The following is a 27,842-nucleotide window of genomic DNA, read 5'->3' as shown; positions in this document are numbered from 1 at the left end:
CATAATGGTCGCTCTCCTCCAGGGGACACTTAATTTTGCACCTATGCATTCTGTTCCTTCACTCGTATATCATACACACTACACGATATTGTTATGTTTTTCTTCGGGGCCAGCTGCAGCCAGTGTGACCCTCTTCCCTGTTCCCCTTGTTAGTAATTTTATCTCCTTTTGTCTTTTTCTCCTTTTTTTGACTTGCCTGTGACTAAATTACCAGGATATTCCTTCCATTCATGTCCTCTTTATATCTGTATAAAAAATTGTTTGACAGCTTTATTTTTACACACTGTTCCAAAAGATACCTCATATAGTGACTGTTCCTGTCTACCCCACTCATCGTCCCCCATTATCGCTAACTGTGAGCCCAGACAAATGCTTATTTCATATACTACTCTTTGCTGAGGAGGCATTACACTATGGACATGTTGTTTCTTCTCTATGTATTATGCCTCTCATTACTGATGTCTCTTTATTCTTATTACCATAGCTGCTGTTACTTAATAAATAAAAATAGAGTTAAAAAAGATAGACTAAAGTGAAGAGATGCATGTGAGAGGAAGGCCAGAAAGGAATAGATTACAGTAGTCCAGGAGGGAAATTACATATGTTTTGGTGGCATACATTGGGAGAAAGGGTCTGTTTCTAGAGATATTGTGAAGGTTGAAGCGACATGGTAGTGAGATAGACTGGATAAGGCGTAAAGGAGAAGATGGGGTTATCAACAGGTAGAGGGTGGAGGCTAGGTAAGTGGCTCCAGGATGGGTGAAATACAATGAGTTCGGTTTTGGACATACATTATTGAAATTGAGAAAGTCAGGCGTAGGGGTGGAATTGGAGGAACAAGCAGTTGATAGGATCTCCAAACCAAGGAGCTGTAAAGGGAGAAAAGAAGGTGCCCAAGAATAGACCACTGGGAAACACGACAAGTAGATGGAGTCAGGTGGAGTTAGCAAATGAGATAGAGAAGGAGCAGTTATACAGTATATGTTATATCAATGCTGCATTTTTCTTCAAGTATAATTGAGTGTCATTCAAGTGAAATATGTTTGTTTCTATATTGTGATGACTTTACAAAGCATATTGTCCCTCATACAGTACTTTTGAATGTAATATTAATAATAGATTAATTATAGGACCTAACTAAAAAGTAGGACAAAAGCCGTAGATATGAAAGCACAATCAAACCTCAATAGACAGAAGAAACTCCTTAAACAGACGGATCCTTTCCGATTCCACTGTGATCTGATCAAAAGCACTGTCACCCACAAATCGCTCCCGTACCTGCAGGAAAATAGGAATGGTCTCACATAACAATCCCAGAAACATTGGAATGACAAGGACATTGTTCCTCATGTGATAACAGCTTAAATAATAAAAGTGATCAAAATAAAGGTTATTTAGGTCTTTCGTAGAAGGGTACTATTATCATTCAGCAACTTATGCTGCCTATAGACACAGGTCCGTGTCATTTATATATGTTTAGATTACTAGTTATATTGTCTGTTACCTGTCAGAAAATGGATTAACACTGCACAGATCTGCCTCCATGTGCATCAGGAGACAATGGACCTCATTCAGAGGCGGTCGTTAGTTGCAAGCGGTCGCTCTGAATCAGGGCGGCCGCTTGCATCCTGAACGACCGCCTCCTTGTCAATCGCTAAGCTGTGGGTTAACACCCACAGCTCTAGCGACCGACATGGGTGATGGCCGCAATGGTCAAGACCATCGCAACCATCGGGGCTTACGACCAGACCCTAAGGTTGGGTCTGGGCACTCGTAAGCCCCAGGGAGCTTTCTGCTCTGATGGAGCAGGAAGCTCCCCACTGACATCATTGATGATGTCAGTGCGGCCGCCCACAAAACGGTAGGCGTTCGTTAAGGAACCCCTACATTTTGGAAACCACCCCCCCCCCGGCCCAGCTACCAAACGGGGCGAGCTGTCGATCAACATCGACAGCCGCCTCTTTGGTAGCGAGCTCCACAGCGACAGAGTCCTGCGCCGCTGCGCGTGCGCAGGACTAACCATCGAGTCGGTTGCGAGCGCATCGGCGCTTGCGACCGACTCTGAATATGGTCCAATATCCCAAAGCAGTAAATGACTGTCAAAATGCTTGGCTCATCAGAAATGATCACACTCAAGTATAAACAATATGTATTTAAAGTGATATTTCCAAAGTAGTAAATTGTTATGTGCACAAGGGTATGTTTTTAAACATACTCGATGCTGAATAGCCTCAGGAGGGAGCCCCCGGAGCTATTCAATTCAATGCAATGCTTGGTCCGGCTAAAGGATTGCTTCTCACACCCTCCTGAGGGCGCGAGGAGAAACCCAACAAAAGTGCCGGCCGCGTGGCTGTTTACCAGCTCAGCGCGGCGCTAACAGCCTCACTTTAGTCTGAGAATGCCGGTTCTCACGACTAAACACCAAAGTTAAGTCGCGAGAACCGGCATTCTCTGACTTAACAGCGCGCTGAATTGAATAGCTCCAGGAGCTCCCTTACGGGGCTATTCAGCATCACATTGAATTGAATGACGGCCATTATGTCAAAATGAGAATGTCGACTTGGATATAATGTTGACATTGAACATTCGGCATGTCAACACTGACGGTATGTAGACATTGTTGATATGTTGACATACTGTTTTGTCTGTAATTCTGGGGCGAGATGTACTATAGCGCCTCTTTACATCTCATCAGCAGGAGTGGGGAAGTGAAAACTCCCCTTTCCGGAGATCCCTGACAGAGCCCACAGCCAGATGTGCTGTGTCTCACCTCCCGGCCGGCTCAACTGGGCATACGCGAGATCTGGCAAACATTGCAAGATCTCACGTGCAGCCCGGAGCCCAGCAGCTGCCGCAGTAGCCGGAGACAGTGCTGTCCCTGCTGTGGTTGGGCAATGACTGCTGCAGCTGTCAAAATCGGTCGCCACTGACCGTTCATACATTGGGTGACACATTGGCGCACTATCTTGTAGACATAACGTGAGCTAATACCGCTAAACCCCCATATCACCCCTTCATACATGTTCCCCTCTGTCCCTAACCTTAACAGTAACCTTAAACCTAATGGAAATGACAACATTATGACAATGTTAACATTTTGCAGGAGTCAATATTAACCATTTTAACCATATCAACCTCATCAATGTCAACCTTCTGCTGTTGATAGTCTGACTCCATAGCATTTCTAATCATAGTTTTTTCTGAGAAGTGAACAACAGATACAAGAATACTCATAAATAGATAATTGATACCTATGGTGAGATGCATGTACTCTCCAATGCTCTTCCACAGTGACGGAACAGGGAGGGATATAAGCAGACCGCGGCCTCTTCACCTATCCCTGTTCTGTCACCGGAACGGGTTCGATTCCCGTCAGCGGCAGCCCGACAGGAGCAGAGTTAGAAGCAGCGGAAGCCCGACAGCGCTGGAAATCCCGATCGTGGATAGGTAAGTATACACTAACCTAACCCCCCTAACCCTAATCCTCCTTAGGGGTGCCTAACCTAACTTCCCCCCCAAGTGCCTAACCCTAATCCCCCCTCTAAGTGCCTAACCCTAACCACCCCCTTCCCCGCTGCCTAAACCTAAGTCCCCCGGGGGGGGTGCCTAACCCTAAGTTCCCCCCGGGGGTGCCTAACCCTAACCCTCCCTCCCCCTAGCCTAACCCTCCCGGGGGGTGCCTAACCCTAAGTCCTCCCCGGGAGCCCTAAACCTAACCCTCCCCCCCCGCGGCTGTCCGCTCGTGGCGCCCGGCATCACTACGATCGTGATGCCAGGCGCCGGTCTCCCGGCGTCGGGGAAATGCGGGCGTCTACATCTAGACGCCCGGCATTTCACCCATGCCGGGATAAGACAGTCGGGAAGCCGGCTGCCGGTATTTAGGCAGTCGGCTTCCCGATTGCTTCCCGTCACCATCTCTACTCTCTCTATCCTTTGTCTAATAGTGTAACAGAGGATAGATGGCTCAAAAGCCAAAAGACACATGTGTGCAGAAAACATCTGCATATTAATATTATATTAGAGCAAGCACTGTAAATACCGTAGGTATTTTATCAGAGTAATTACGTGGCAGCTTATGACACTCATACAGGCCCTACACCATGTATCAGAAGGACAGCACTGTGAATGAGTATAATAAGCACTGAAGAATGCAATGCTAGCTAGGCAAGCTATCCCAATACTCCCTTCTTAACAGAACACTGTGGTACATAACATGACACTTATCTACACGTGCCACATGAATGTATAAGCTGCTATTATAGCCAATGTTGATATGTAACTGTTTACAAAAGGTTAAATCGGTGGAGCAGCAATGTGCACAAATCACCCCTTACATCTTCCCAGATGCAGTCTGATTCCAGAGGAGGAGCCGCTTGCTTCAACATGCTTTTAAATGCAGCTTCCTTCCTTCGAAACTTGCGAGCTTCCTCCTTTCCTCGCTCACGCTCCCGTGCCTCTGCTTTCTCCAACAACTAGGCCAAATGAAACAGGGTTAGTGCTTTGTGCTGGCCCTTCTCACACTATACATCCTTCCCCCTCTAACACTTTCCACACTTGGCAACTGCATTGTTTCACTTACACTATTAAATGTTAACTTAATGTTTCCTGCATCGAGTGTAGCTGCCCGCTTGTCAAAACTGATAATGTGAGCAAAGTCTTCAAAAGTAGTATTCACTTCCACGCTGAAGTTACGATCCTGAGGGGGATGAAAAGCGGACAAAATGTAGAAGACAGGTAGCAGTGCAATACAAAATAAAAGTTCAAAGAGAAGACGGCCCAAAATAAATCTTTAATTTTATCCCCCCTAATTCCATGAGTAGGCCGCAAAATTGTCCAATGTCTTGCATGCTCTGCAGTTTGGGGAATTCGAAATCCCCTGTCCACCCAGTGCTTCTATAATGGAATATTCTCTGCCGTTTGGATCTGAGCTCACTAAAAATGATGGCAGCTGCAGCTATTTAATCAGTGCTCAAAAATCAACGTGCTGGACAGTTCAAGATCAAGTATATTGTGACTTGATATAGTATTTTAATAGATATTTGCGTCATGTTGGCTTGCTTCTTGGCGGATTTGATCTCAAAATTGAAAATAGCACTAATATTAAGTGCAAAGCTTGACATGTTTTGCAATAAATATTAGCGCCGCTTCAAATTTTGAGGTCTAAGAGGCTGCTCTGTAAATAATCCCCTAAGATTTATTAAGTAGCTATTGTGTGCTAGAGCTCCGAGTAGAGTCCTCGGTGCATCAAAGACATTTTACTTGTGGATTATCAAAAAAAGCATAAACACTGTTGGGTTACTTCGAGAAAGCAGATTTTAGTTTTATTTTACTAAAGTGGTAAAAAGGGGCTCAGAAGTCTTTCATTTCTTTAAAGTTTATTTGAAACAAAAATGTGTATTTTTATCTATATTTTCTATTTACATTTGGTATTATTGTATATATTATATAAAAAGAGACATCTCCCTCATATTTCCCAACTGATAATACAATTAAATACCAAATATTGCTGTTATTTTTATGCTGACCTGTTGCAAATAAGAACATATTAAAGATATATGCCAGATAATAAAACTAACTTGCATTGTGATTTTTGAAATAAAGCTATTCTGGTATTTTATATGCCCTCCCATCAGCAATCATTGCAACAGTACTTCCAGGGGATGCTAAATGTTTGGTTTATTACTTTGGAAATAATGCTATACAGGTTGAGTCTCCCATATCCAAATATTCCGAAATACAGAATATTCCGAAATACGGAATAATTTTGGCATGACTGAGATAATGAAACCTTTGATTTTTGATGGTTCAATGTACACAAACTTTGTCTAAGGCACAAATTATTAAAAGTATTGTATAAAATTACCTTCAGGCTGTGTGTATAAGGTGTATATGACACATAAATGAATTTCATGTATGTACACAAACTTTGCTTGAGCCAGAAAACTATTGAAACTATTGTATAAAATTACCTGCAGACTGTGTGTATAAGGTGTATATAACAAGTAAATGCATTATGTGTGTATATTTGGGTCCCATTCACAAGATATTTCATTATGATATGCAAATATTCCAAAATACAGAATATTCCGTTATCCAAAATACCCCTGGTCCCAAGCATTTTGGATATGGGAGACCAGGGGCGGATTGGGACGCTTCCCGCTGGGCCGGCCCCTTTTTATGCTTTTTAGGGGCCGGCAGCCGCTTTTCCCTCACCCACCCCACTGCCAGCCCAGCTGCTGCGATCGGAGCTCAGCTCCGATTGGGCAGCGTTGCAGGTCCTGCGCATTGCTGGCAGCCACCCTTCCCTCAGCCACCCCTCTGCCGGCACAGCTTTCTGCCGCGATCGGAGCTCAGCTCCGATCGGGCAGTGTTTCTGAACCTAAACAAATATGGCCGACGGGGGAGCTCCCCCATAAGCCTTTGCAGAGCTCGCGTCAGTCACTACTGACGGCTCCGCCTTCACCTCCAGGACCATCTACTCACTGTATGTGCACGGGCAGCAATGGACTTCAGTACACAGAGGCACAGCAGTGGCCAGCACAGAGGAGCCGGCAGCCTACTGTGACAGTCAGTAAGTACTGTAAACTATTTATAGCCAACATATATCAGCCTGCCTATATATACAGTCAGGTGCATAAATATTGGGACATTGACAGAATTTTCATATTTTGGCCTCTATTCACCACCACAATTGCTTTGAAATGAAACAAACAAGATGTGCTTTAACTGCAGACTTTCAGATTTAATTTGAGGGTAATTACATCCAAATCAGGTGAACGGTGTAGGAATTACAATGGTTTCTATATGTGCCTCCCACTTTTTAAGGGGCAAAAAGTAATGGGACAAACTAAACAATCCTAAATCTAACTTTCACTTTTTAATACTTTGTTGCAAATCCTTTGCAGGCAATGAAGTCTGGAATGCATAGACATCACCAGACGCTGGGTTTCATCCCTGGTGATGCTCTGCCAGGCCTCTACTGCAAAAGTCTTCAGTTCCTGCTTGTTCTTGGGGCATTTTCCCTTCAGTTTTGTCTTCATTAAGTGAAATGCATGCTCAATCGGATTCAGGTCAGGGGATTGACTTGGCCATTGCATAACATTCTACTTTTTAGCCTTAAAAAACTCTTTGGTTGCTTTTGCAGTATGCTTCGGGTCATTGTCCATCTGCACTGTGAAGCACCGTCCAATGAGTTCTGAAGCATTTGACTGAATATGAGCATATCATATTGCCCGAAACACTTCAGAATTCATTCTGCTGCTTTTGTCAGCAGTCACATCATCAATAACTACAAGGGAACCAGTTCCATTGGCAGCCATACATGCCCACGCCATGACACTACCACCACCATACTTCACTGATGAGGTAGTATGTTTTGGATCATGAGCAGTTCCTTTCCTTCTCCATACTCCTCTCTTCCCATCACTCTGGTACAAGTTGATCTTTGTCTCATCTGTCCATAGGATGTTGTTCCAGAACTGTAATGGCTTTTATAGATGTTGTTTGGCAAACTCTAATCTGGTCTTCCTGTTTTTGTGGCTCACCAATGGTTTACATCTTGTGGTGAACCCTCTATACTCACTCTTGTGAAGTCTTCTCTTGATTGTTGACTTTGACACATATAAACCTACCTCCTGGAGAGTATTCTTGATTTGGTCAACTGTTGTGAAGGGGTTTTTCTTCACCAGGGAAATAATTCTTCTGTCATCCACCACAGTTGTTTTCCGTGGTCTTCCGGGTCTTTTGGTGTTGCTGAGCTCTCCGGTGCATTCTTTCTTTTTAAGAATGTTCCAAAGAGTTGATTTGGCCACACCTAATGTTTTTGCTATCTCTCTGATGGGTTTGTTTTGATTTTTCAGCCTAATGATGGCTTGCTTCACTGATAGTGACAGCTCTTTGGATCTCATATTGAGAGTCGACAGCAACTGATTCCAAATACAAATGTCACACCTAGAATCAACTCCAGACCTTTTACCTGCTTAATTGATAATGAAATAACGAGGGAATAGCCCACACCTGTCCATGAAATAGATTTTGAGTTGATAGTCCCATTACTTTTGGTCCCTTAAAAAGTGGGAGGAACATATAGAAACCGTTGTAATTCCTACACCGTTCACCTGATTTGGATGTAATTATCCTCAAATTAAATCTGAAAGTCTGCAGTTAAAGCACATCGTGTTTGTTTCATTTCAAAGCAATTGTGGTGGTGAATAGAGGCCAAAATATGAAAATTCTGTTAATGTCCCAATATTTATGCACCTGTCTGTATATATACACATATACACAGTGAATGTATGTATATATATATATATATATATATGTGTGTATGAACGCGCGGTCCATATGAAATATAATAAAGACTGCGGAACTAGAAGCTTGTTGTAGAATTCACACCTTGATAAAGGAGCTTAGTGCTTCGAAACGTTGGTTTATATTTGTATGCGATGATGGGTGTGTTGTTAGAGTGACACACAGGAGTGTTGCTGAAAGTAGGTGCGTGCAGAGAAGCTGAATCACTCACATTGGAGGCCATAGGCCATACTTAGATGGATAATCTAGCAGACGGTGCGTCTAATGGTAATGTCTAAATGCAAAAGTGGGTGTCTCAGTCCTTGCACATTCGGACGCACGGCTGTGCACCATGCAAGGGGTTAGTAGCAGCCGCGACTGCGTCTAATTTAGAATCAGAATGAGGGAGTACCCCATTACCTCAGCAGACCCCGCCCCCATCAGGGCTGCTTTCAAAAATTTCCCTGGCTGGTTTTCAATTCCAATCCGCCCCTGTGGGAGACTCAACCTGTAACACTAGGCAAAAACAACTAACCCTTTCATTTGCAGAGAGGCATAAAGAGAGTTTCATCAAGAACAGCAGATAAATACTGTACATACAATTATTTGCAGTTCATCTTCATTATTAATTGATAGAAATAAATAAATGAATGAATGAAACATAGAAACAAAGAATTTGACAGCAGATAAGAACCACTTGGCCCATCTAGTCTGCCCCATTTTGAAACATATTGTTACCTCAACCCTTATTGATCCTTACTTCTTCTGAAGGATATCCTTATGTCTATCCCATGCATGTTAAATTGCTCTACTGTCTTAGCCTCTACCACCTCTGAAGGGAGGCTATTCCACTTGTCCACTACCCTTTCTGTGAAGTAATTTTTCCTCAAATTTCCCCTGAAACTACCACCCTCCAGTGTCAGAACATGTCCTCTTGTTCTAATACTTCTCTTTCTTTGAAGAATGTCTCCTTCCTTTACATTGTTAAAACCCTTTATATATTTGAACGTTTCTATCATGCTCCCCCTTTCCCTTCTCTGCTCCAAACTATACATATTAAGATCTTTTAGTCTTTCCTGGTACATTTTGTGGTGTAGACCTTGCACCATTTTAGTTGCACTTCTTTGTACAGTCTCTAATGTATTATCCTCCTTCTGGAGATATGGCCTCCAGAACTGAACACAGTATTCGAGATGAGGATGTACCAATGACCTATACAATGGTATTATCACTTCTTTCTTTCTGCTACTGATTCCTTTCCCTATGCAACCAAGCATCTGACTTGCCTTCCTCATTGCTTTGTTACAATGTTTGCTTTCATTTAAGTCACCTGAAATAGTGACTCCTAGATCCCTTTCCTCTTCAGTAGTTTCCAGTATAATGCCATCAATACTACAGATTGAGTCTCCGATATCCAAAATGCTTGGGACCAGGGGTATTTTGGATAATGGAATATTTTGTATTTTGGAATATTTGCATATCATAATTAAATATCTTGGGAATAGGACCCAAATATACATACAGAATGCATTTATGTGTTATATACACCTTATATACACAGCCTGAAGGTAATTTTATACAATAGTTTTAATAATTGTGCCTTAGACAAAGTTTGTGTACATTGATCAATCAAAAATCAAAGGTTCCATTACATCAGTCAAGCCCAAAAAAATTCCGTATTTCGGAATATTTGGATATGGGAGACTCAACCTGTATATTTAGCTTTTGGATTTTTGAGACCCAAGTGCATGATCTTACATTTTTTGGCATTAAACTTTAGTTGCCACGTTCTTGACCATTCCTATAGTCTACCTAGATCATCAATCATCTACCTAGATCATCAATCAATCTGTTTTGCAAGACCTTAACTTTCTCAATTAGGGAGGAGTCGCTGGACATGCCGTGGAAGGAAAAGGAAACTCTGTCATTAAAGCGTTGCCTGCGGGGAGGGCCTCTGGTCCGGATGGTTTTACTAAACCATTTTATAAACATTTTGCGATCACTGTTGCTCCCATACTGACATCTTTGCTTAATTTTGCTTCAGGCCAGGACACCTTACCTACGGAAATGTTAGACGCTCAAATTATCACTTTACCCAAACCAGAAAAAGCTCCCACTTCTTGTTCAAATTTTCGCCCAATAGCACTACTTAATTCCGACATTAAAATGTACATTAAAATGATATCCACTCGTTTATCCACTATGATTCCTCAGTTGATCCATCTGGACCAGGTGGGCTTTGTTGGTGGCAGACAGGCATCAGACAACACCGGTAGAATTTTTGACCTGGCAGGAGCTGATGTTGAGGTGTCACCAGGAGTTCATTCTCTTTTCCGTGATGCCTAGAAGGCATTCGATTGCCTTCATTGGCAGTTTCTGAATGAGACTTTGCTGTGCTTTGTTTTTCAGGGTACAAATGTGGAATCAATTAAGGCTTTATATAGCAACCCTATGGCCAGGGTGTTTAGTAATGGCTTTTTATCTTCTCCTTTCCCCATTAGCAATGGCACTAGACAGGGATGCCCCCTCTCTCCCTTGATGTACGTATTGGCTATTGAACCTTCTGCACCTGCATTTAGAAGCTCGGGTGTTCTTCCCTGGTGTGGATGTTGGCCCTACGTCCCACAAATTATGAGGATATGCTTTTGTTTTTGACCAGCCTGAAGACCTCATTGCTCATCCTGCATAAAATGATAGATAGATAGAGTGCAGCTTCTCTATCTAAGTTAAATACTACTAATACCGTGGCACTACCATTTAACATAACCAACACGGTTTTGTCCTGTCTACATCCCAATATAGTTAGAAATAAAAATCTGAAAATTTCCTTTATCCTAAATCATAATGATGGCTGAGATACATTTTGATCCAATCCTTAAACACATAACTGAGTTTGCTGAACAGCTGGTTTCGCTTTGAGATCTCTTGGTTGGGCCATCTGGCGGTATTTAAAATGATGGTACTGCCGAAATAAATGTATTTAGTCTGCACCATCCCTTTTTTGGTCCCGAAACGATACCTAATCTGGGCTTGTAAATTGATAGTGTCCTATATTTGGAAGGGTAAGACACCACAATTAGCTTAACAACCTTTCACTAGGCCTAAACTTCAGGGTGGGTTGCAAGTTCCAGACCTAGTTGCATATCAGTGTGCATGCTTAGTATCACAACTTAGTGATTGGTCACTCCCCCCCCCCAATACTAAACTATGGGTAGTTTTGGAAAGGGTGTTGATTTTTGATTACCCCATGGTTGATTTAATCAATCTTATCAAAAGACTCATCTAGAGTGGTTTTAGATTCCCTCAAGACGTGGGATGACATATTGTTTAAGTATAAATGTCTTAAATTGCCAGCTAAAACTGTATCCATAGTTGCACTCGTTTGTTTAATCCCTGATCTTGTTACAACTACAATCTTAATTCCATCTGCCGCCTGGTGAATGATTTACCTATTTCCATATTCAGCATTGGGTGGCTAGTTCTGTCAAAATGAGCGGCTCTTTAGAGTTGCCATCCCCAGATCTTTTATTTTTTAACCACAATTTTTATTAAAAAAAAAAAGAAAAAAAAAGGAGAATACAATAATATCGAAATCAAATTTTTAGAGTTATAAATAACATCAATAAAATTGAAGTCATATCCGCAGCATATTATACAACACAAGTATTCACCTTAAATATTCATATCAATATTAATTGAATTAAAAGAAAAAGAGAGATAGAGAAGGAAATAGAAAACCAAAACAGGAAGAGGGAGGTGGGGGAGGGAGGGGGGGAAACCAATCTGAATACCTATATGTAAAATATCTTCTTCATAGAGAGGAGTATAATCACCTTATCTTGATATATAGGAGGCCGGGGGTGGGGTCCAGCATTTGACAATATCGTATTAGAACCCATCCTATGCACATAATACCACCATAGCATTTCTAAAATATAGTATTTAGAGAGACAAGGCATCAATCCTAGGGATAGTAGTAGTTGAATAATTAAACCATGGGTCCCAAATCTTATTAAATTTATCTGATTGATCCCTAAGAGCAAAGGTAAATTTTTCCATATTAGCAATAAACCAAATCTTGGAATGCATCCCCAGATCTTTTATCTAAAATAACGAGAGGTAATTCTAAGTGGCTTATTGGCTTCTGGTATGCCCATTGTCTTGGTGGTGGTAAAGCAGTTAAGACTAAAGCTGGGTACACACTGACAGTTATATTGGCCGATCAATTGATCGGCCAATATATCTGGTGCCTGTCGGCCGGTGTGTACCAGCGATATGTTTGTGAACGACGTCGTTCACAGACATATCGCGTCGACTGTGCTGCACAGCCGATGGACAGATATATCTGCAGATATATATGTCCATCGGGCAGTGTGTACAGGTGGTCTGCAGGACCCGCAGCTGCCTGGAAGATGATGGTCGTTCAGTGTATATGAACGACCATCATCTACAGATATATCTGCAGATCACTCAATCTGCAGATATATTTGCTAGGTGTGTACCAAGTCCCAAATTCAATGGGAATGGGATCTCCAGGAGTCCTTCTCATCCCAGCAATAGGGGTCTATTTATTTAACCGCCCACAAGTTGTCCAAATGCTACAGCAATTTGGAGGTACAGTACAAGGTGCTCCATCGGTTATACTTCACCCCAGCCAGATTACACATAATGAGGTGTTGGAGGAGTGTTGGAGATGTATTTCACATATTTTGGGGATGCTCCCAGTCAAGACAGCTATAGCGCAACTATGGAAAACTCCTGTCCTGCCTTCTATCTGTAAGGTCATTCATATGATACAGTTTGCCTTCCTGATGGAAATGTTGGACGCTCTGTATTCTACGTCTGCTTCCTTACCACTGATGCATGCAATGGTTTAATTGGCACGAATATGTAACCGACAGTGAGGGTGCGGACCTACTGCTTAGGGACACGCCTTTATCAACATAAGTTCTCTACACCAATAGCCTCCATTTTTAGTTCTGTACATATTTATAGTGCTGTCTGTTTTGCTTATTACTGTATTTTCTTTCCTTTCTTTTATGCTCTATTTATTGTACTGTATAGTTTTGTATATATGGACTGTGGTCCCCTTCCCACCCTTCCCCTGGTTTTCTAATGTACCTCCCATTTTTTTCTTTTATATTTCTGTGTGTTCTTTGAAAAATTAAATAAAAATTGTTGATGAAAATAAATGAATGAATGAGCACATCTCTGCAGTATGATACCACTTTTGCACACATCTCAATATACTGAGTTGTTTGCTGGTTTGCTAGCCTTACCTTCAAAATATCCTTAATGATTTTTTTCTCATCATGGAATCGAGCCTTTAGGTCCTCCACATAGAACTTAAACAGATCAAGCGGTGTAGAGCCTGAGGAATAAAGGAGGAAAAGGACAGGGAGAGACTCTATGTTTTTATTTCACATTTGGGCACCATTCCAGAGCATGAGAGCAAAACAGGAGTCTGGGGAGCAGCAGAAGAACCTAGCACTGCTCTGGACATATATGTACTTATAAACAGAAAAATACATTTAAAAGACCTAATGGCACTTAATCACATGTGGTCCGTGATTATTAAATAATTATAATAATATGTATCAATATATACTAAAAATAATCATTCAAAAAATATAATAAATCAATGCTTAAACAGGCCTGCAGCAATTTTTTCAAAAAGTACTCCAATCCTCTCAAGTTATATGATCTAAACAAAAGAAAAGAAAAATAAATTGTGCTGACCTGTTTATGCAATGGCAATACCCAACATAGGAGTCTGGTAATTAATAAACAAATACATTTATTATTAAAGATCATAAAAAAATATTGTATAATAAATTCACATTTAAGAACCATATTAATTAAAAACTGAGCAACCAAAATTTGTACAAAGTGCTACTGGAATGAGCTTTAGGGCAAAATTTACTAAGCGGCGGTTTGACGGCAGGTTCTATTCTGTTCTAAACCCCGGGGGGTTGGTGGCGGTTTTGCAGCGGTTTCTAAATGACAGCCCTATTCTATTCTAAAATGTGTTTTGATGGCAGTTTTGCAGCGGTTTTGGCCTTACTAAATCTGCATATAGCAAAACCGCTGCCAAACCACAGTCGAAACACATTTTAGAATAGAATAGAACAGGGCTGTCATTTAGAAACTGCTGCAAAACTACACCAAACCCCCTGGGTTTAGAACAGAATAGAACCCGCCACCAAACCGCCGGGGTTTAGAATAGAATAGAACACGCCGTCAAACCGCAGTTTAGTAAATTTTGCCCTTTGAGTCCAAATACAAAGTAACAAATATGTGGCTAAATGTTCCAATTGGATACTGTGCAGTTTCTTTTGAATCCTAGGCCTGTATTGAATTACAGGCGAAAAAGCCGAGATCAGCGAAAAGCGAGATGTTTTTCGCCTCATTCGCGTGTTTTGAGGCAACATTTTTGCCTGCTTAGTCAATGCGCACACCCACTTTTCGCCCTATTCAATTGTAAAACAGGAGAAAACGCATATGGGCAACTGCAGCAAATAGCGGAACCGGCAAAAAGGTCAGGTTTTTTTGGGGGAAAATGAGTCTGTACCCCCAATAAAGCTATCAATATAGAAGTGTATTATTAGCCATAATAAAACTAATTAGGGATCTTATTTTGAGTCAAAGGGCTGTTTTCTGCATATTTGCATAAGTGTGGAAAAATTATATTAAGCAATGTTTTTTATGAAAAATAATTGCTGTAGTTAAATTGGGGGTACATGTAAATGGATACTAGTATATTTTGGGGTTTGTAAAGTGCAGAATAAATAAATGTTAAAAACACACCTGCTGCAGCTACCTGCAATACTGAAAACACCAGTCCCATCCATACAGCACCCCAAAGTACCCATCCCAGTACTTAAGCCCCATTTTCCAACACTTTTTAAATTTTCGCCCCAAAAATGGCATATCTTCTTTTGGGGTGAATTAAGATATTTTTTTTCTTTTTCTTGCTTAATTAGTCACTAGGGGGGGGTCTAAAGGGTTCTGAACCAAGTCCCCCCATTTTTACCCCAAAATATGGATTTTGCACTTCTTTTTCTCCTGCCTTTTGGTGGAGACATTTTTTCGCCAGTTTTTGCCTATGGAGTTTTCGCCTAGGCGAAAACGTCCTGGAATTGAATAGGGCGATACTTTGAAAACTGGCGAAACCATGCACCGGCGAAAACTTATCGCTGATCGCAGCTTTTCACCTCTAATTAAATACAGGCCCAAATCAGAAAGACGCTCATTGCACCCCACAGTGCATACATAGAATCCTCTGTTGGAAATATCCAAATAAGAATAATGGCTACTAAACTTGGATAGTATTAATACTCTGTCTTTTTAGAAGATCTAATCTTACCCATTCTCCAGAGAACGTTAGAATACTCAGTTGTGCTCTCCCACTTCAGGTAAGTAAACTTTTATTGGATCCACTATACATAGATGTCCGGTATACTAGTATGCATAGTGATGTTCCTTAGATGGACTGATTCCCAGAGATAGCCTCACTGAGATGTCGCTGCACTTGTTCTTCTCACTGGTCCGGTGTGTAAGAAGTTTTTTTTGTTGCTCACAGTTTTTAATTAATATTGTTCTTAAATGTGTATGTGAATTTATTATACAATATTTATTTTATGATCTTTTAATAATAAATGTATTTGCTTTTTAATTGCCAGACTCCAATGCTTTGCATTGCCATTGCATATATGTACATGGTGGTCTCCTTATGCACTGAATAACAGTATTAATAATTACCCTATAGATGGTCAATAGCAGTGCAACCCTAACAGTGCATGTTTTCCAGATCTCCTGGTTGGTACACACTTCATTACTGGCTGACACATGTTAAAAAATCCACAGGTAAAATTGTATTATATACTGTACTATATCTTTTGTGGTCATGGTGTGGAGTGGGGAGGGGGTTTCCAAGCAAACGGAACCCCCCTGCATTTGCCTATGCTGCTCTCATACCTGCTGGGTTTCTTAACACCAATATTTATTTCAGGATTGATCCTTTGTAAGAATATTTTGTAAGAGGATTATTTATCATTCTACTATTGTGGAATTATTATAAACTTTTAGTTATAGTCACTATTTTCTATTAATTGATTGTGATCTGCTGAAAATGATGTGTGTGAGGAAACTCTCTATCTAACTATCTTGCACTCACATTTAGTAGTACAGCTGCTGGGGTGCAGACTTCAAGTAGGGGTCCAAAATGTTACATATCTGGGCTACTCCATATAATACAGATTAGAAGCCACTCACCAGACCACAGAATGACAGAAGCTGTACGTACTGGAGGAGATCAGGAGTACTGTATGCAGCTGCTCTTGTGGTTCCATACTCCAGGGAGGGTGATCGGCTGCTGAGGCTTAGAATGCTCAGTGCACAGCACTTATCTGACACCTGTCACAATCCCCAGGGTTGGGGAAACCTACTAATATCCTGCAATGTTTAGTCTATTTGGCTCATATTAGAGCCACTGAGTCTGTGAGTTAATCTATGCTGCTATATTTGGATTATGTATATATAACAATTGTTTTACTCTTCAATGTTTTCTCTTATACTTTCCTTATAAGAGTCCAGTAATATTTAGTTGGGAGGTATTTTCCAGCAAGTGTTGGGGTTTATTTAGTATTGTCATGCTTGGTTTTGTACACGGAGTAGGCACTACTTATATTATTTTCCTTAGTACTGGCTGATCACTAATTTAAGTACTGACGCACCGGACATTTATGGATTTACATTTTCATTAACTATTTTAAGATTTTTGTGAATTGTCTGTATAGAAATATTGCAGTAACTCCTATAAACAGTGATATTTACTGTGCTATTTAGTTGAGAATCACCTGTCTGTCCCAGCATGCTAGCAAAGCGCGAGTCAGTGCTTACTGACGGATAAAGCTCCATCCATGTGGACATGGAGTGTAACTGGCCAGTCTCATGTAGCTCATCCAGAAACACCTGAAAGACAGGGCGCACAGACATGCACATTAGCTGAGAGGATCCTAATGGGTATTGTCATTCATGAAAGACTGTGGAGCACAGATGTTTAGTAAAGTACAGATTGTCACTCATATACCTAAAGATGTAAACACTTCAAAAGTACAACAAAAACCCATAAAATAAAGAACTAAAAATTGCATAATAATAGAATATTTTGTTGGCCAACGGCAATATGAGTGCAGTAAAACTCTGACAGACTGATCTAGAACAGCATGGGAAATCAGAGGATACCAGGAGCGACCCAAATGTTTAAGCAAAGATTACACAGCATAATACTATCTGCTTCCAGGGATTCAGCAATTCCTACACCACAGTATGACAAAGTGATGCAGCAGTCAGTGTTTAGGTTACCACACCACATTACGAACATATTCATTTTTTAGTCGCCAGCTGTTCTACAATATAGGGAACAAACTTGATATTGGGCGTATACCACATAAATGTTTTTTTTTTTTCAAAAAGGAGAAACAACTAATCTGAAAGTAACACAACAACATTATATTATTATTTGATGCATTTATGGGAAATTTAGAGATGGTACTTTCTCCAGGAAGGCTGCGACTTCCAACAGCCAAGCATTGTTTTAGAATTTTGGGAAATGTGTTTTTGGAGATTTTTGTACTTGCTAATAATATTCTGCGCTTTTTATTCAGAACCCTGAAAAAATCAAGTAGGCAACTTGCAACGATACGAATGATAAAATCATTTAAGACAGCAGGTGGTAGAAACTCTATGCCAGCACCGGCTTCCCCTGACTTCTCGTGCGGACAGACGTCAGGTGTGGTGGAGGGTGACACATTGAGGATTTTGCCTTAGGAGCTCTTAGACTTCCATATGTGGCTCCGTGTCTTGGTTTCCGAGGTTGCCGTCATGGGAGCCGCCATGTTAGTCTTTCTCACCTGACTGTTCCTTCACCAATGGTAGCGTAGTCTCGGTCAGCTGACGCTCTTCTCCAATGAACTGCTACCGTAGGGTATATAACTGGATTCTTGACACCAGGAAGTTGCCTGTGCAACATCGTCACTACTTGTGTATGCTTGTCGTCATTCTGTTCTAGGTTCCTGTTCCTCACTCTCCAGTTATTACCAATTATCATCTCAATACCACCCTCCGTGCGTCTGGATTTGCACATTGTGTACTCAGTACTCAAAACTGGGTACAACTTTGAGTTATTGCCAAATATTATCTCGATATCACCCTCCATGCGTCTGGATTCGCACGTTGTGTACTCGGTACACACGACTGAGTACAACTACCGAACCATCCTCCGGTGCATCTGGATTCGCACGTTGTGTACTCAGTACTCAAAACTGGATGCAACTTTGAGTTATTGCCAAATATCATCTCGATACCACCCTCCGTGCGTCTGGATTTGCACATTGTGTACTCAGTACTCACAACTGAGTACAATTACCAAACCATCCTCCGGTGCGTCTGGATTCGCACGTTGTCTACTCAGTACTCAAAACTGGATACAACTTTGAGTTATTGCCAAATATCATCTCGATACCACCCTCCGTGCATCTGGATTCGCACGTGGTGTACTCGGTACACACAACTGAGTACAACTACCGAACCATCCTCCGGTGCGTCTGGATTCGCACGTTGTGTACTTGGTACACACAACTGAGCACAATTACTAAACCATCCTCCGGTGCGTCTGGATTCGCACGTTGTGTACTCAGTACTCACAACTGGGTACAACTTTGGAACCACTCTCCGGTGCATCTGGATTCGCACATCGTGTACTCTGTACACACCAACTGAGTACAATCACTGAATCACCTTCTGTACCAACGGTGCACCAGTATCCACACTCCGTGCAGTCAGCATAACCACCACCCTCCTCCAGTGCCAGCAGACTATCCTACTCCTCAGTGGACCTTCCCTCTTGTCATTCTGTACCACTACTGGAAGCAATCCCCATTGTGCCAACTCTGTACCGAAAGGTATAGAATACGTATTAGTACTTCTCCAAAGTACTTCCTCTGGGCCATAGCGGTGTACCTCTCTCCATTTCCCACTCGTATCAGATACCTGACCAAAGGGCCAAGACCTGCTTGCCGGGAGCAGCTAAACCCATATCCCGCTTGGAGGGGTCACTGGTGAACACCTTTCCGGCAGGTTAGACGCCGCACCTTTGGTCAGGTCTCGTCAACATCTGATACTTGTGGATGAGGAGAACTTACATTCAGGCCCTCGCCTCCGATTCCTTCCTCAACCCGGGACCATAGCTTTCAGCCCCTCAGTAGGGGAGCCCAGCGTGACACTCTACCTAGCTCCTAGCGCTAATCAATTAATATGTAGAAAATTGGCACGTGTAGAACCAGCAGCATATGTGGGGAGTCAAGTATCAGACTTCAAAAATGCAAAATTTAAACAAAGGAGGAAAACACTCTGCGTTTAGTAACGGCCTAATTGGTAAGAATGTAGCAGATTTTCCAATTTATTATTATTATAATTATTATTATTATTATTGTTGTTGAAGTGTATAGCAATATTGCTGTTAAAATTCAATGCTTTATATTAATCAACGTCAGATATATACATGTGTATATTTGTGTTGTGTGTGTGTATGCTTCCTATGTGTATATATGTATAGCTACTGTATATGTATATACATGTTTTTGCATATAGGGATGTTTATATGTGGGCATATACTGTATTTTGTGTGCAAAACATATTTTTTCTTATATTTTTCTACATTTTTCTTTATTTCTATTAGGTTAGCATGTTATGCTTTGCTCTGGTTTTTTATTTCAGTCGTAGAGAAATAGTGTTAATCAATATATTGTTCAAACTGAAAAACAAATAATGAAAAAAACAATATACATTAATTTAATCGAAAATTCATTTTTAGAAATTATGTGTGTTTGTTACATATACATTTTTTTAACTAATTAAACATATAATTATATATACACAGTATATATATATATATATATATATAGATATAGATATATATATATTATATATATATACACAAATGCAGAACACGAACCGGCACTCAGTCCAAATATCACTCACAGGCTGCCCTGGTGCCTCCCTAACACAAGCAGATAGTCAATCCTCGGATAAACTCAGGCGGCACTCCGGGACTTGAAAAAATATTGAAGTATATGACACCAATATATTTTTTCAAGTCCCGGACTGCCTTCTGAGTTTATCCTAGGATTGACTATCTGCTTGTATATATATATATATATATATATATATATATATATATATATATATAGCAACCCTCCAATTGAAAGTCAGTCTTGAAAAAGTCTCTAGGCGAACAGAGATGAACGCGTTGACGCCAGCGTTGCTGTATCCACAATTTTATTAGCAGCCAATTGTTCGGATTCACTACCTGACCTTGCCTCATAACACTGGCCCATTAGTGGCCACTATTCATCATAGCTATCTGCAACGGAGCAGCTATTGGGACGTACTAACACTGCCCGACATACTCCGGAAGGGTGAACAGTGTGCACACATCTGCAGACACTGAATAATCCAGCGGACTCTCAATGTCAAGACTCTAGGAAAGTTGGCCTCCTGTGATGGATCAGACTCTGCGGGCTGAGACGATGGTAACAAGAACTGAGAAGGTTTCAGATAGCTTTTCCTCATAGGGGAAATAAGACTTGAATCCTAGGTTTTGAAAGAATACGAGGTTTTATTGAACAAACAGAGGAGAGTGGGGAATGATGGGCAGAACCAGACCAAAAAGTCCAGAATAATAAGAACTCGAACCTTGAGAATCTGTGACGAGAAGGTATGAAGGTGGCAGCGTAGCAGGAGTGGGACGACTGATATTAGTGCGTGAACTCCACAACAAGCAGGACACTAGTCAGATGATGCTGAGTTATCCTCATTAGATGGATGCAGGAATCCTGAGTCCGAGTCACCGGGGTACACCCAGCAAGACAAGACGGAGATCCTAGGACAAAGGTATAGAGGTATATCCAGCTAGACTGTGATGACCTTGGCTTGCGATGAGTGTGGGTCCTGGGTACACAACGGTGCGTCGAACTCCAGATGTAGAACACTGAGATGCATCACGGAGATATGGACGAAATGTGCAGGTGTGCCACTATAGGTGCTTCGGGTTTTGTACCCAAAGTAGCGTCTTTAGACAAAGAGCAGGACACGGAGATATAAACGAAGTCAAAGACTAGACGATATCAGGAGCCAAATACTAGGACTTGAGAAGACGTTGTACAGGCACTGAATGAAGTCCATGAAGAATTTATATAGGCAGTGCCTGTCGCTGATTGGCGGCAGATTCCCAGCAGACTTGAGGGCTAGATCTGATTGGTCGATCCAACATCACATGGCAGAAGCAAGATGGATGCGCCCATGAACCGGCGTCCTCGCTGATGGTATTGGAGGACGATGCATTACTGCAGAAGAAGTATCAGTCCTCACTGGAGCGAGAGTTTGAGAATGATGGGATCCATGCTCGGTGCCAGTGAAAGAAAGGTCGGGGGTACGTAATTCTGCTGAGTGGACTTTGCATTGAGGCCTGGCGAGCGATCACATTCCTGACACTCAGCCTACTTTGGAGGGGTGAATAGTGTATACCCCTAGCCGCAGGCACGCGAACTCTGACCGGCTCATCATACTGGGAAGAGGTGAGATACCGGAAGATCGACTGGCTCACAGTACATCTTGGAAAGGTGAGCAGATTGCTGTGCGTAGCTGCAGCTATGGGCACCCCGGCCTTAACACGGTGGAGGTGAGAGGTGAGCGGATATATCCATAGTTGTGATCACGAAAATTAACCGTCCCCTATCTAATTCAAAGGGATTACTGGATAAGGGAGTTGCTTTCCAACAATTGAATATTGTGCTTTCATGCACTAGTGTCTGTGCTGGGACGCTAGCACAGACATAAAGACACATTTCTTTTAATAATGAAATCTGTGACTAGCTGCTATATACTTTTCTACTTCCTTACAAGTGTATATTGTAAGGAAGTATATATTGTATATATTTACAAGTGGATAGACACTAAACTACTACTAATGTTGGCCTGCATTTGAACTTGATAATTACAATAGCTCCTTTTAATAGAAGAGCAGCATTCTTATTAATCAACTGCGACGTTTCAACCCGATTGTTTTTATGTCTGTTCATATGGGTGTAAGATGTATTGATTACATTTGTGATACCTATTAGATTGTGTTATTTGATTTTCTTTTTTATGATATAAAACCTTATTATTTTTTATCGAATTAGAAAACCTGCTACATTCTTACCAATTAGGCCGTTACTAAGCGCAGAATGTTAAATCATGGCTTTCTGTCGATTTTACGGAGATTAGCATTTATTACATGTCACTTGGCAGTTCTCCAGTATTTAGTCAGAGCTCAATCGATCTTACAAAATTCCAGGTTATTGTATTCCCCAAGTGAGTCAAAAATTCGGGCATATTAACCTACTACTTTATATCAAATTGGGAATAGGAAATATGCCATGATTTGAATAGACAACAATAATTAATGGTCATAATATATGTAATGCAGAGCAAAGGCAGGATAAGTGAGAACTGGACCCCCAGCTGCAGCTCTCAAATTCTGAAAACCCCAACATTCACAATCCATACAGTGCCCTGGATGTAATAGTGTAGTCTGAACATCAATGCTAACTACTGTAATACTGCGCTTCCACAAGGCAATGGCATAGTAGTTAGCATTGCAGCCTCGCAGTGTGTGACCAAGGTATTATTTGTGTGACTTTTGTATGTTCTCCCCCATGTTTGCCTTGGTTTCCTCCAGGTGTCCTGGAGGCAGGGACTGATGCTAATGATGTTATATATTCTCCTTAACATGCTGTGTAAATGCTAGCACCAAATAAAGAAAAGATAATGAACAAGAGCAGGAGTGCAATCTTGGGCTCACTTATTCTGTGAGGATAGAAATCAGGACATGTTAAATTGCTTCTTCTTGCTAATTAATTATTCTCTATAAAGTGCTGTGTAATATGTTCTGCTATATAATAAAGGATAATAAATAAATACAATAATCAGATTTAATTAATATCTTTCCATAATACAGTTTGTTGTACTAGATATACAATGTATGTATGGTTGCACTTGTTTATCCAAGTCACTTTCGAGTTTTAATTCCTCAAAATCCTTTTAGCTCTCACCCTACTTCTGTAATGCTCTTCTTCAATAGTAGGGTGTTCTATTACTGCCACCTGCTGGTAGCAATTAGTCATATTTTCTAGAGGTGCAGCTCTTGTATTGATCTCTACTAATATAATGGGCAAAATTTACTAAGCTGCGGTTTGACGGCGGTTTCTATTCTATTCTAAACCCCGGCGGTTTGGTGACGGGTTCTATTCTGTTCTAAACCCCGGGGGTTTGGTGGCAGTTTTGCAGCGGTTTCTAAATGACAGCCCTGTTCTATTCTATTCTAAAATGTGTTTTGATGGCAGTTTTGCAGCGGTTTTGGCCTTAGTAAATCTGCAGATAGCAAAACCGCTGCCAAACCACAGTCAAAACTCATTTTAGAATAGAATAGAACAGGGCTGTCATTTAGAAACCGCTGCAAAACTGCCACCAAACCCCCGGGGTTTAGAACAGAATAGAACCCTTCACAAAACCGCCGGGGTTTAGAATAGAATAGAAACCACAGCTTAGTAAATTTTGCCCCTAAACTGAAATCCCCGTCAATCCCTGGTGGTTTTTAAATGACTACCCGCCGGTTCTATGTGGCAGTGGTTTCTGTTCTATTTCACTGTGGTTTCTATTGAAACCACTGCAAATTAGAAGCTATTCTATTTATATTAATTTAATAGTGCTATTATAGAAACAACATGCAGTTGACAGCATAGAAACTGATCACTGTGGAATAAAGCTATTCTATTCATTTTCTTTTTTTTTGTGCTACTCTTTGTTATAGAAAATCTCATTCAATTTATACAACAGAAACAGACCACAGTGGGTTAGAAGTTATTCTATTCATATAAATGTAATGGTGCTTTTGCAGAAACAACATTCACCTGACATCATAGAAACAGGCAGCCGACTACTCTTACTTGTGGGTTTATGAGGAGTGTAAGTGGTTTTGGTCTTAGTAAATCTGCGGACAGCAAAACCGCCCCAAACCGCCGTCAAAGCACACTTAGAATAGTACAGAATTGAATATCAAATCACCATGAATGTTTTAGACCATAGAAGAATAGAATAGAAAACCCAGATTTATCAAGCAGGGGTTTTGAAAACCATCATAAAACAGCCATCAAACCCACCGCTAAAACTGACAAGCCTTAGACAGGCGTTTTTGCTGAAATAGCAGGTAAATGTATAGCAAAACCGCCATCAAACTGCCGGGGTTTAGAACCAGCCGCTTAGTCAATTTTGCCCTATGTGTGATGTTAATTGTGCAGCTATTTTTTACTACTAAGGTATTGAGGTACCTGAAAGCATTCACGGTTTTTACGTTGCTGGCGCCTTTCCCGAAGCCTGGTTTTCTCCTTCTCTTCTGTTTCATCTTTTTCCAGGGCTCGGATGTGTTCCTCGAAGCAAATGAGTGCATCTTCCTTATCCATATCTAGAAATAAAAGCAATATAAAGTGACAATAGCAACTAATAGTTACACTTATTTTCTTTATTTAGTAACTTTTCTAATGTTATTTACTAACAGTGGTGTAAGTCCATTCCATGCACAACTAACTTGATTGCACATGATGTAAATAATCCCAAATGCTTGCCTATAAGATCATTGCCAACGTGTGCGGTTAACATTTCTGCAAGATGTGTATTAGGACTCTGTATCTATAATTTAAATAAAAAGGAGTAATAGCATAAATGACAGATGTCTCTGTGCTGTGCACATGGAGTCACACGGATCCCTGTTCATGGACACAAGCAGTGAGTTTTTACATAAAGAGCATGTACAGAAGTGAAGTTACGCATTTTGCGTATGTCCGTCCTATTCTGAGTAGGATGGAACTTGGCCAGATCTGTCTTTCGGTGAAATAGAGTGAAATAGAGTGTTTTGACAGTGGGAACTGGTCATTGACAATGCGATCGCACATAATCGCCCGGACTTGTGGGCATGTATTAAAAGCTCAGTGCAATTCTGAGTCGTGAGAATGGGGCTGGTGCAAGTGCAGACACTATGATGACAGTGTCGGCGGCCAGCCACGAGCTCCCACATTAGTTGGACAAACACTCGTATTAGCATAAGGCAGTAAATGTGGCTATCACACCATGATCTCAAAGTTTTCACATAAAGCCTTGTCCAACACTCAGCAGAATGACACAGTCCGATAGTTACACAGGAACAAAGCATGTCAATTGTCTTCTGTTCCTTCCACAGGTTGATAAATGCTAAATGCATAGTGAAACAAGCAGCACTACGTTCAGACAATAGAAACCTATTGAAATGGGAGAGCATGAATAAAGGTAACCAGGACATAACTCAGTGGCATTTTGTATAATTCTCCCAATGCTTCCCTGTTCCTTAAGTAGCTATGCAGCTTTGTGGGTATGGACCTATTTATTACTAGTTATTTCTATAGCGCACACATATTCCGCAGCGCTGTACAGAGAATATTTGGCCATTCACATCAGTCCCTGCCCCAGTGGAGCTTACAATCTATATTCCCTATCATATGCGCACACACATACACACTAGGGTTAATTTGAGTTGGGAGCCAATTAACCTACCAGTATATTTTTGGATTGTGGTAGGAAACCGGAGCACCCGGAGGAAACCCACGCAGCACAGGGAGAATATACAAACTCCGCACAGGTAGGGCCATGGTGGGAATCGAACCCATGACCTCAGTGCTGTGAGGCAGTAATGCTAACCATTATACCATCTGTGCTGCCCTATATGTAGTATTTTCCTCTCCCCTTCCTCCTTTGTTCAGATTACACTCCTTTAACCCATTCCCGCTTCCATTCCACTTATATTTTCATTTTGTCAGACTCCGGTGATATCTGAAGGTGAAGTGGCTCACACTTTTTGTGCTATGTGTCCATTCATTTGTACCACTAACAACTTCTCTTGTGTCATTTGTACTCTTGACACCTTTATTGTATCACTTTCTTCATTTGAGTTTACCATACTAACATACCAAATAACCAGAGTTGTAAAAAAATGGCTGGGGTCTCATGCATTGGAGGTGCAGCCAGGAGGAGCCTGCACAAAAACATCTTGGCATGGGGTATATTTGATCAGGCCCCCGTACATACAAATATAAGGAGACTGCAGCTATACAGGGGGCTGATGCAGAACGGATAGTACACCTGCTTGTGGATGTTTTCTCACTGCGTAGAACAGAGCGTATGCAAGTACAGGTGATGCAAAGTCATACAAATATATACGGATGATTTCATTTCAATTTTGCATCAGGCCACAGGTGTTTAAAAACTATGCATACTGCCAGTGTATTGTACAGACATTTATTGCATAGTATTTGTTTGATTTGTATATTGGTGAGAACAGACTCACTCTGCAGTTCTTCATCCTCTGCAAACATTGGATTATCCATGAGGTACTGCTGTGCCTCTGACCACGTGGTCTGGAAGCTGACATTGCTCATATTATCCAAGATATTTTTCAATGCTTGAACATTGCGTTTCCGCAGCTGCTTTGCTTGTTCCTAAACAACCAGAAGAAAAGTTTGTGTCTAATTTTCACCTTTACCTTTCATTGTGTTCTGTAGCATAAATATACACACTTTCCTTTTACTCAAATTATGTTACATGATAGAATATCAAGACACTAAGGTTGGCATAATGATTGTCTAACTAGCATCACTACAATGCTATATCCCACTACAATGGTACTAAATACTGAACAACAATGATGAATGTGTCAAACACTTGCCAATTTAATGCTTCCTTTATTGGATTAATGCTTCCTTTATTGGACAGTTGTATAGTTAGTTAAAGCATTGTAACCATGTCGCCATTATAATTTTAAAATTAAAGTTATAATGTATAAAGTTATAATGCTGACATGGTTAAAATGCTTTAAATATCATTACAACCGCGTTGGCATTGTCCTGTCGACATAATTGCTGTCGACATTTTGACTGTCGGCAGAATTAATGTTGACAATTTGTATGTATCCCATTTTGTTTAATTAAATCAGTAGTTACTGTCAACTTAATAACTACTTCCCCCAAAAAACTGCTGTATTTATTACATTCTGAAACTACAAAGCCTGTCTGCTATCCATGTTATCCACACTATTTAATTACAACTTTCCTACTTTATCCCAAATATGGCTCTTAGGAGCCTCATGTCTCTATTAAATAAGTCATAAGAGTAAAAGCACGTTGGATCTGTGGGCCTGATTCAGAGCCGCTCGTAAGCGGCTGCTCGTTCGCTCTGAGCGATGTTCGCACAACTGCGCATGCGTATGGGTTGTAATACGCATGCGCGAACCAGTCATTGCGGTCGGAAATTGTGTGCTCACAAAATAGCGAATGCCTGCTATTGTGAGTAACAGGATGAGGCCTTTGTGGGTGGTAACGGGGGAAGGTGCGGGGAGTGGAGATCCGAACGCAGGTGTGCCAAACGGT

General features: G+C 41.1%; 1 protein-coding gene across 9 annotated transcripts in view; it reads right to left on the bottom strand.

The window, feature by feature from the left end:
* Window positions 1-27,842, bottom strand: part of PRPF40B (pre-mRNA processing factor 40B) — a 155,012-nt gene that overhangs the window by 30,226 nt on the left and 96,944 nt on the right. For all 9 annotated transcript variants that reach the window (XM_088446345.1, XM_088446416.1, XM_088446708.1 and 6 more), the window contains 7 exons: window positions 26,765-26,915; window positions 24,720-24,853; window positions 17,148-17,262; window positions 13,569-13,660; window positions 4,580-4,696; window positions 4,335-4,472; window positions 1,183-1,278 (listed from right to left, as the gene is read on the bottom strand). In XM_088446345.1, coding sequence (XP_088302471.1) covers window positions 1,183-1,278; window positions 4,335-4,472; window positions 4,580-4,696; window positions 13,569-13,660; window positions 17,148-17,262; window positions 24,720-24,853; window positions 26,765-26,915 — 843 coding nt within the window. The remainder of the gene's footprint in view (window positions 1-1,182; window positions 1,279-4,334; window positions 4,473-4,579; window positions 4,697-13,568; window positions 13,661-17,147; window positions 17,263-24,719; window positions 24,854-26,764; window positions 26,916-27,842) is intronic.

The sequence above is a fragment of the Taudactylus pleione genome, unplaced genomic scaffold (assembly GCF_031769625.1).
Source record: "Taudactylus pleione unplaced genomic scaffold, aTauple2 ptg000005l, whole genome shotgun sequence".
In the NCBI taxonomy this organism is placed as follows: Eukaryota; Metazoa; Chordata; class Amphibia; order Anura; family Myobatrachidae; genus Taudactylus; species Taudactylus pleione.
The sequence above is the reverse complement of the archived record's forward strand: the minus strand, read 5'-3'. Positions and strand labels throughout refer to the sequence as shown.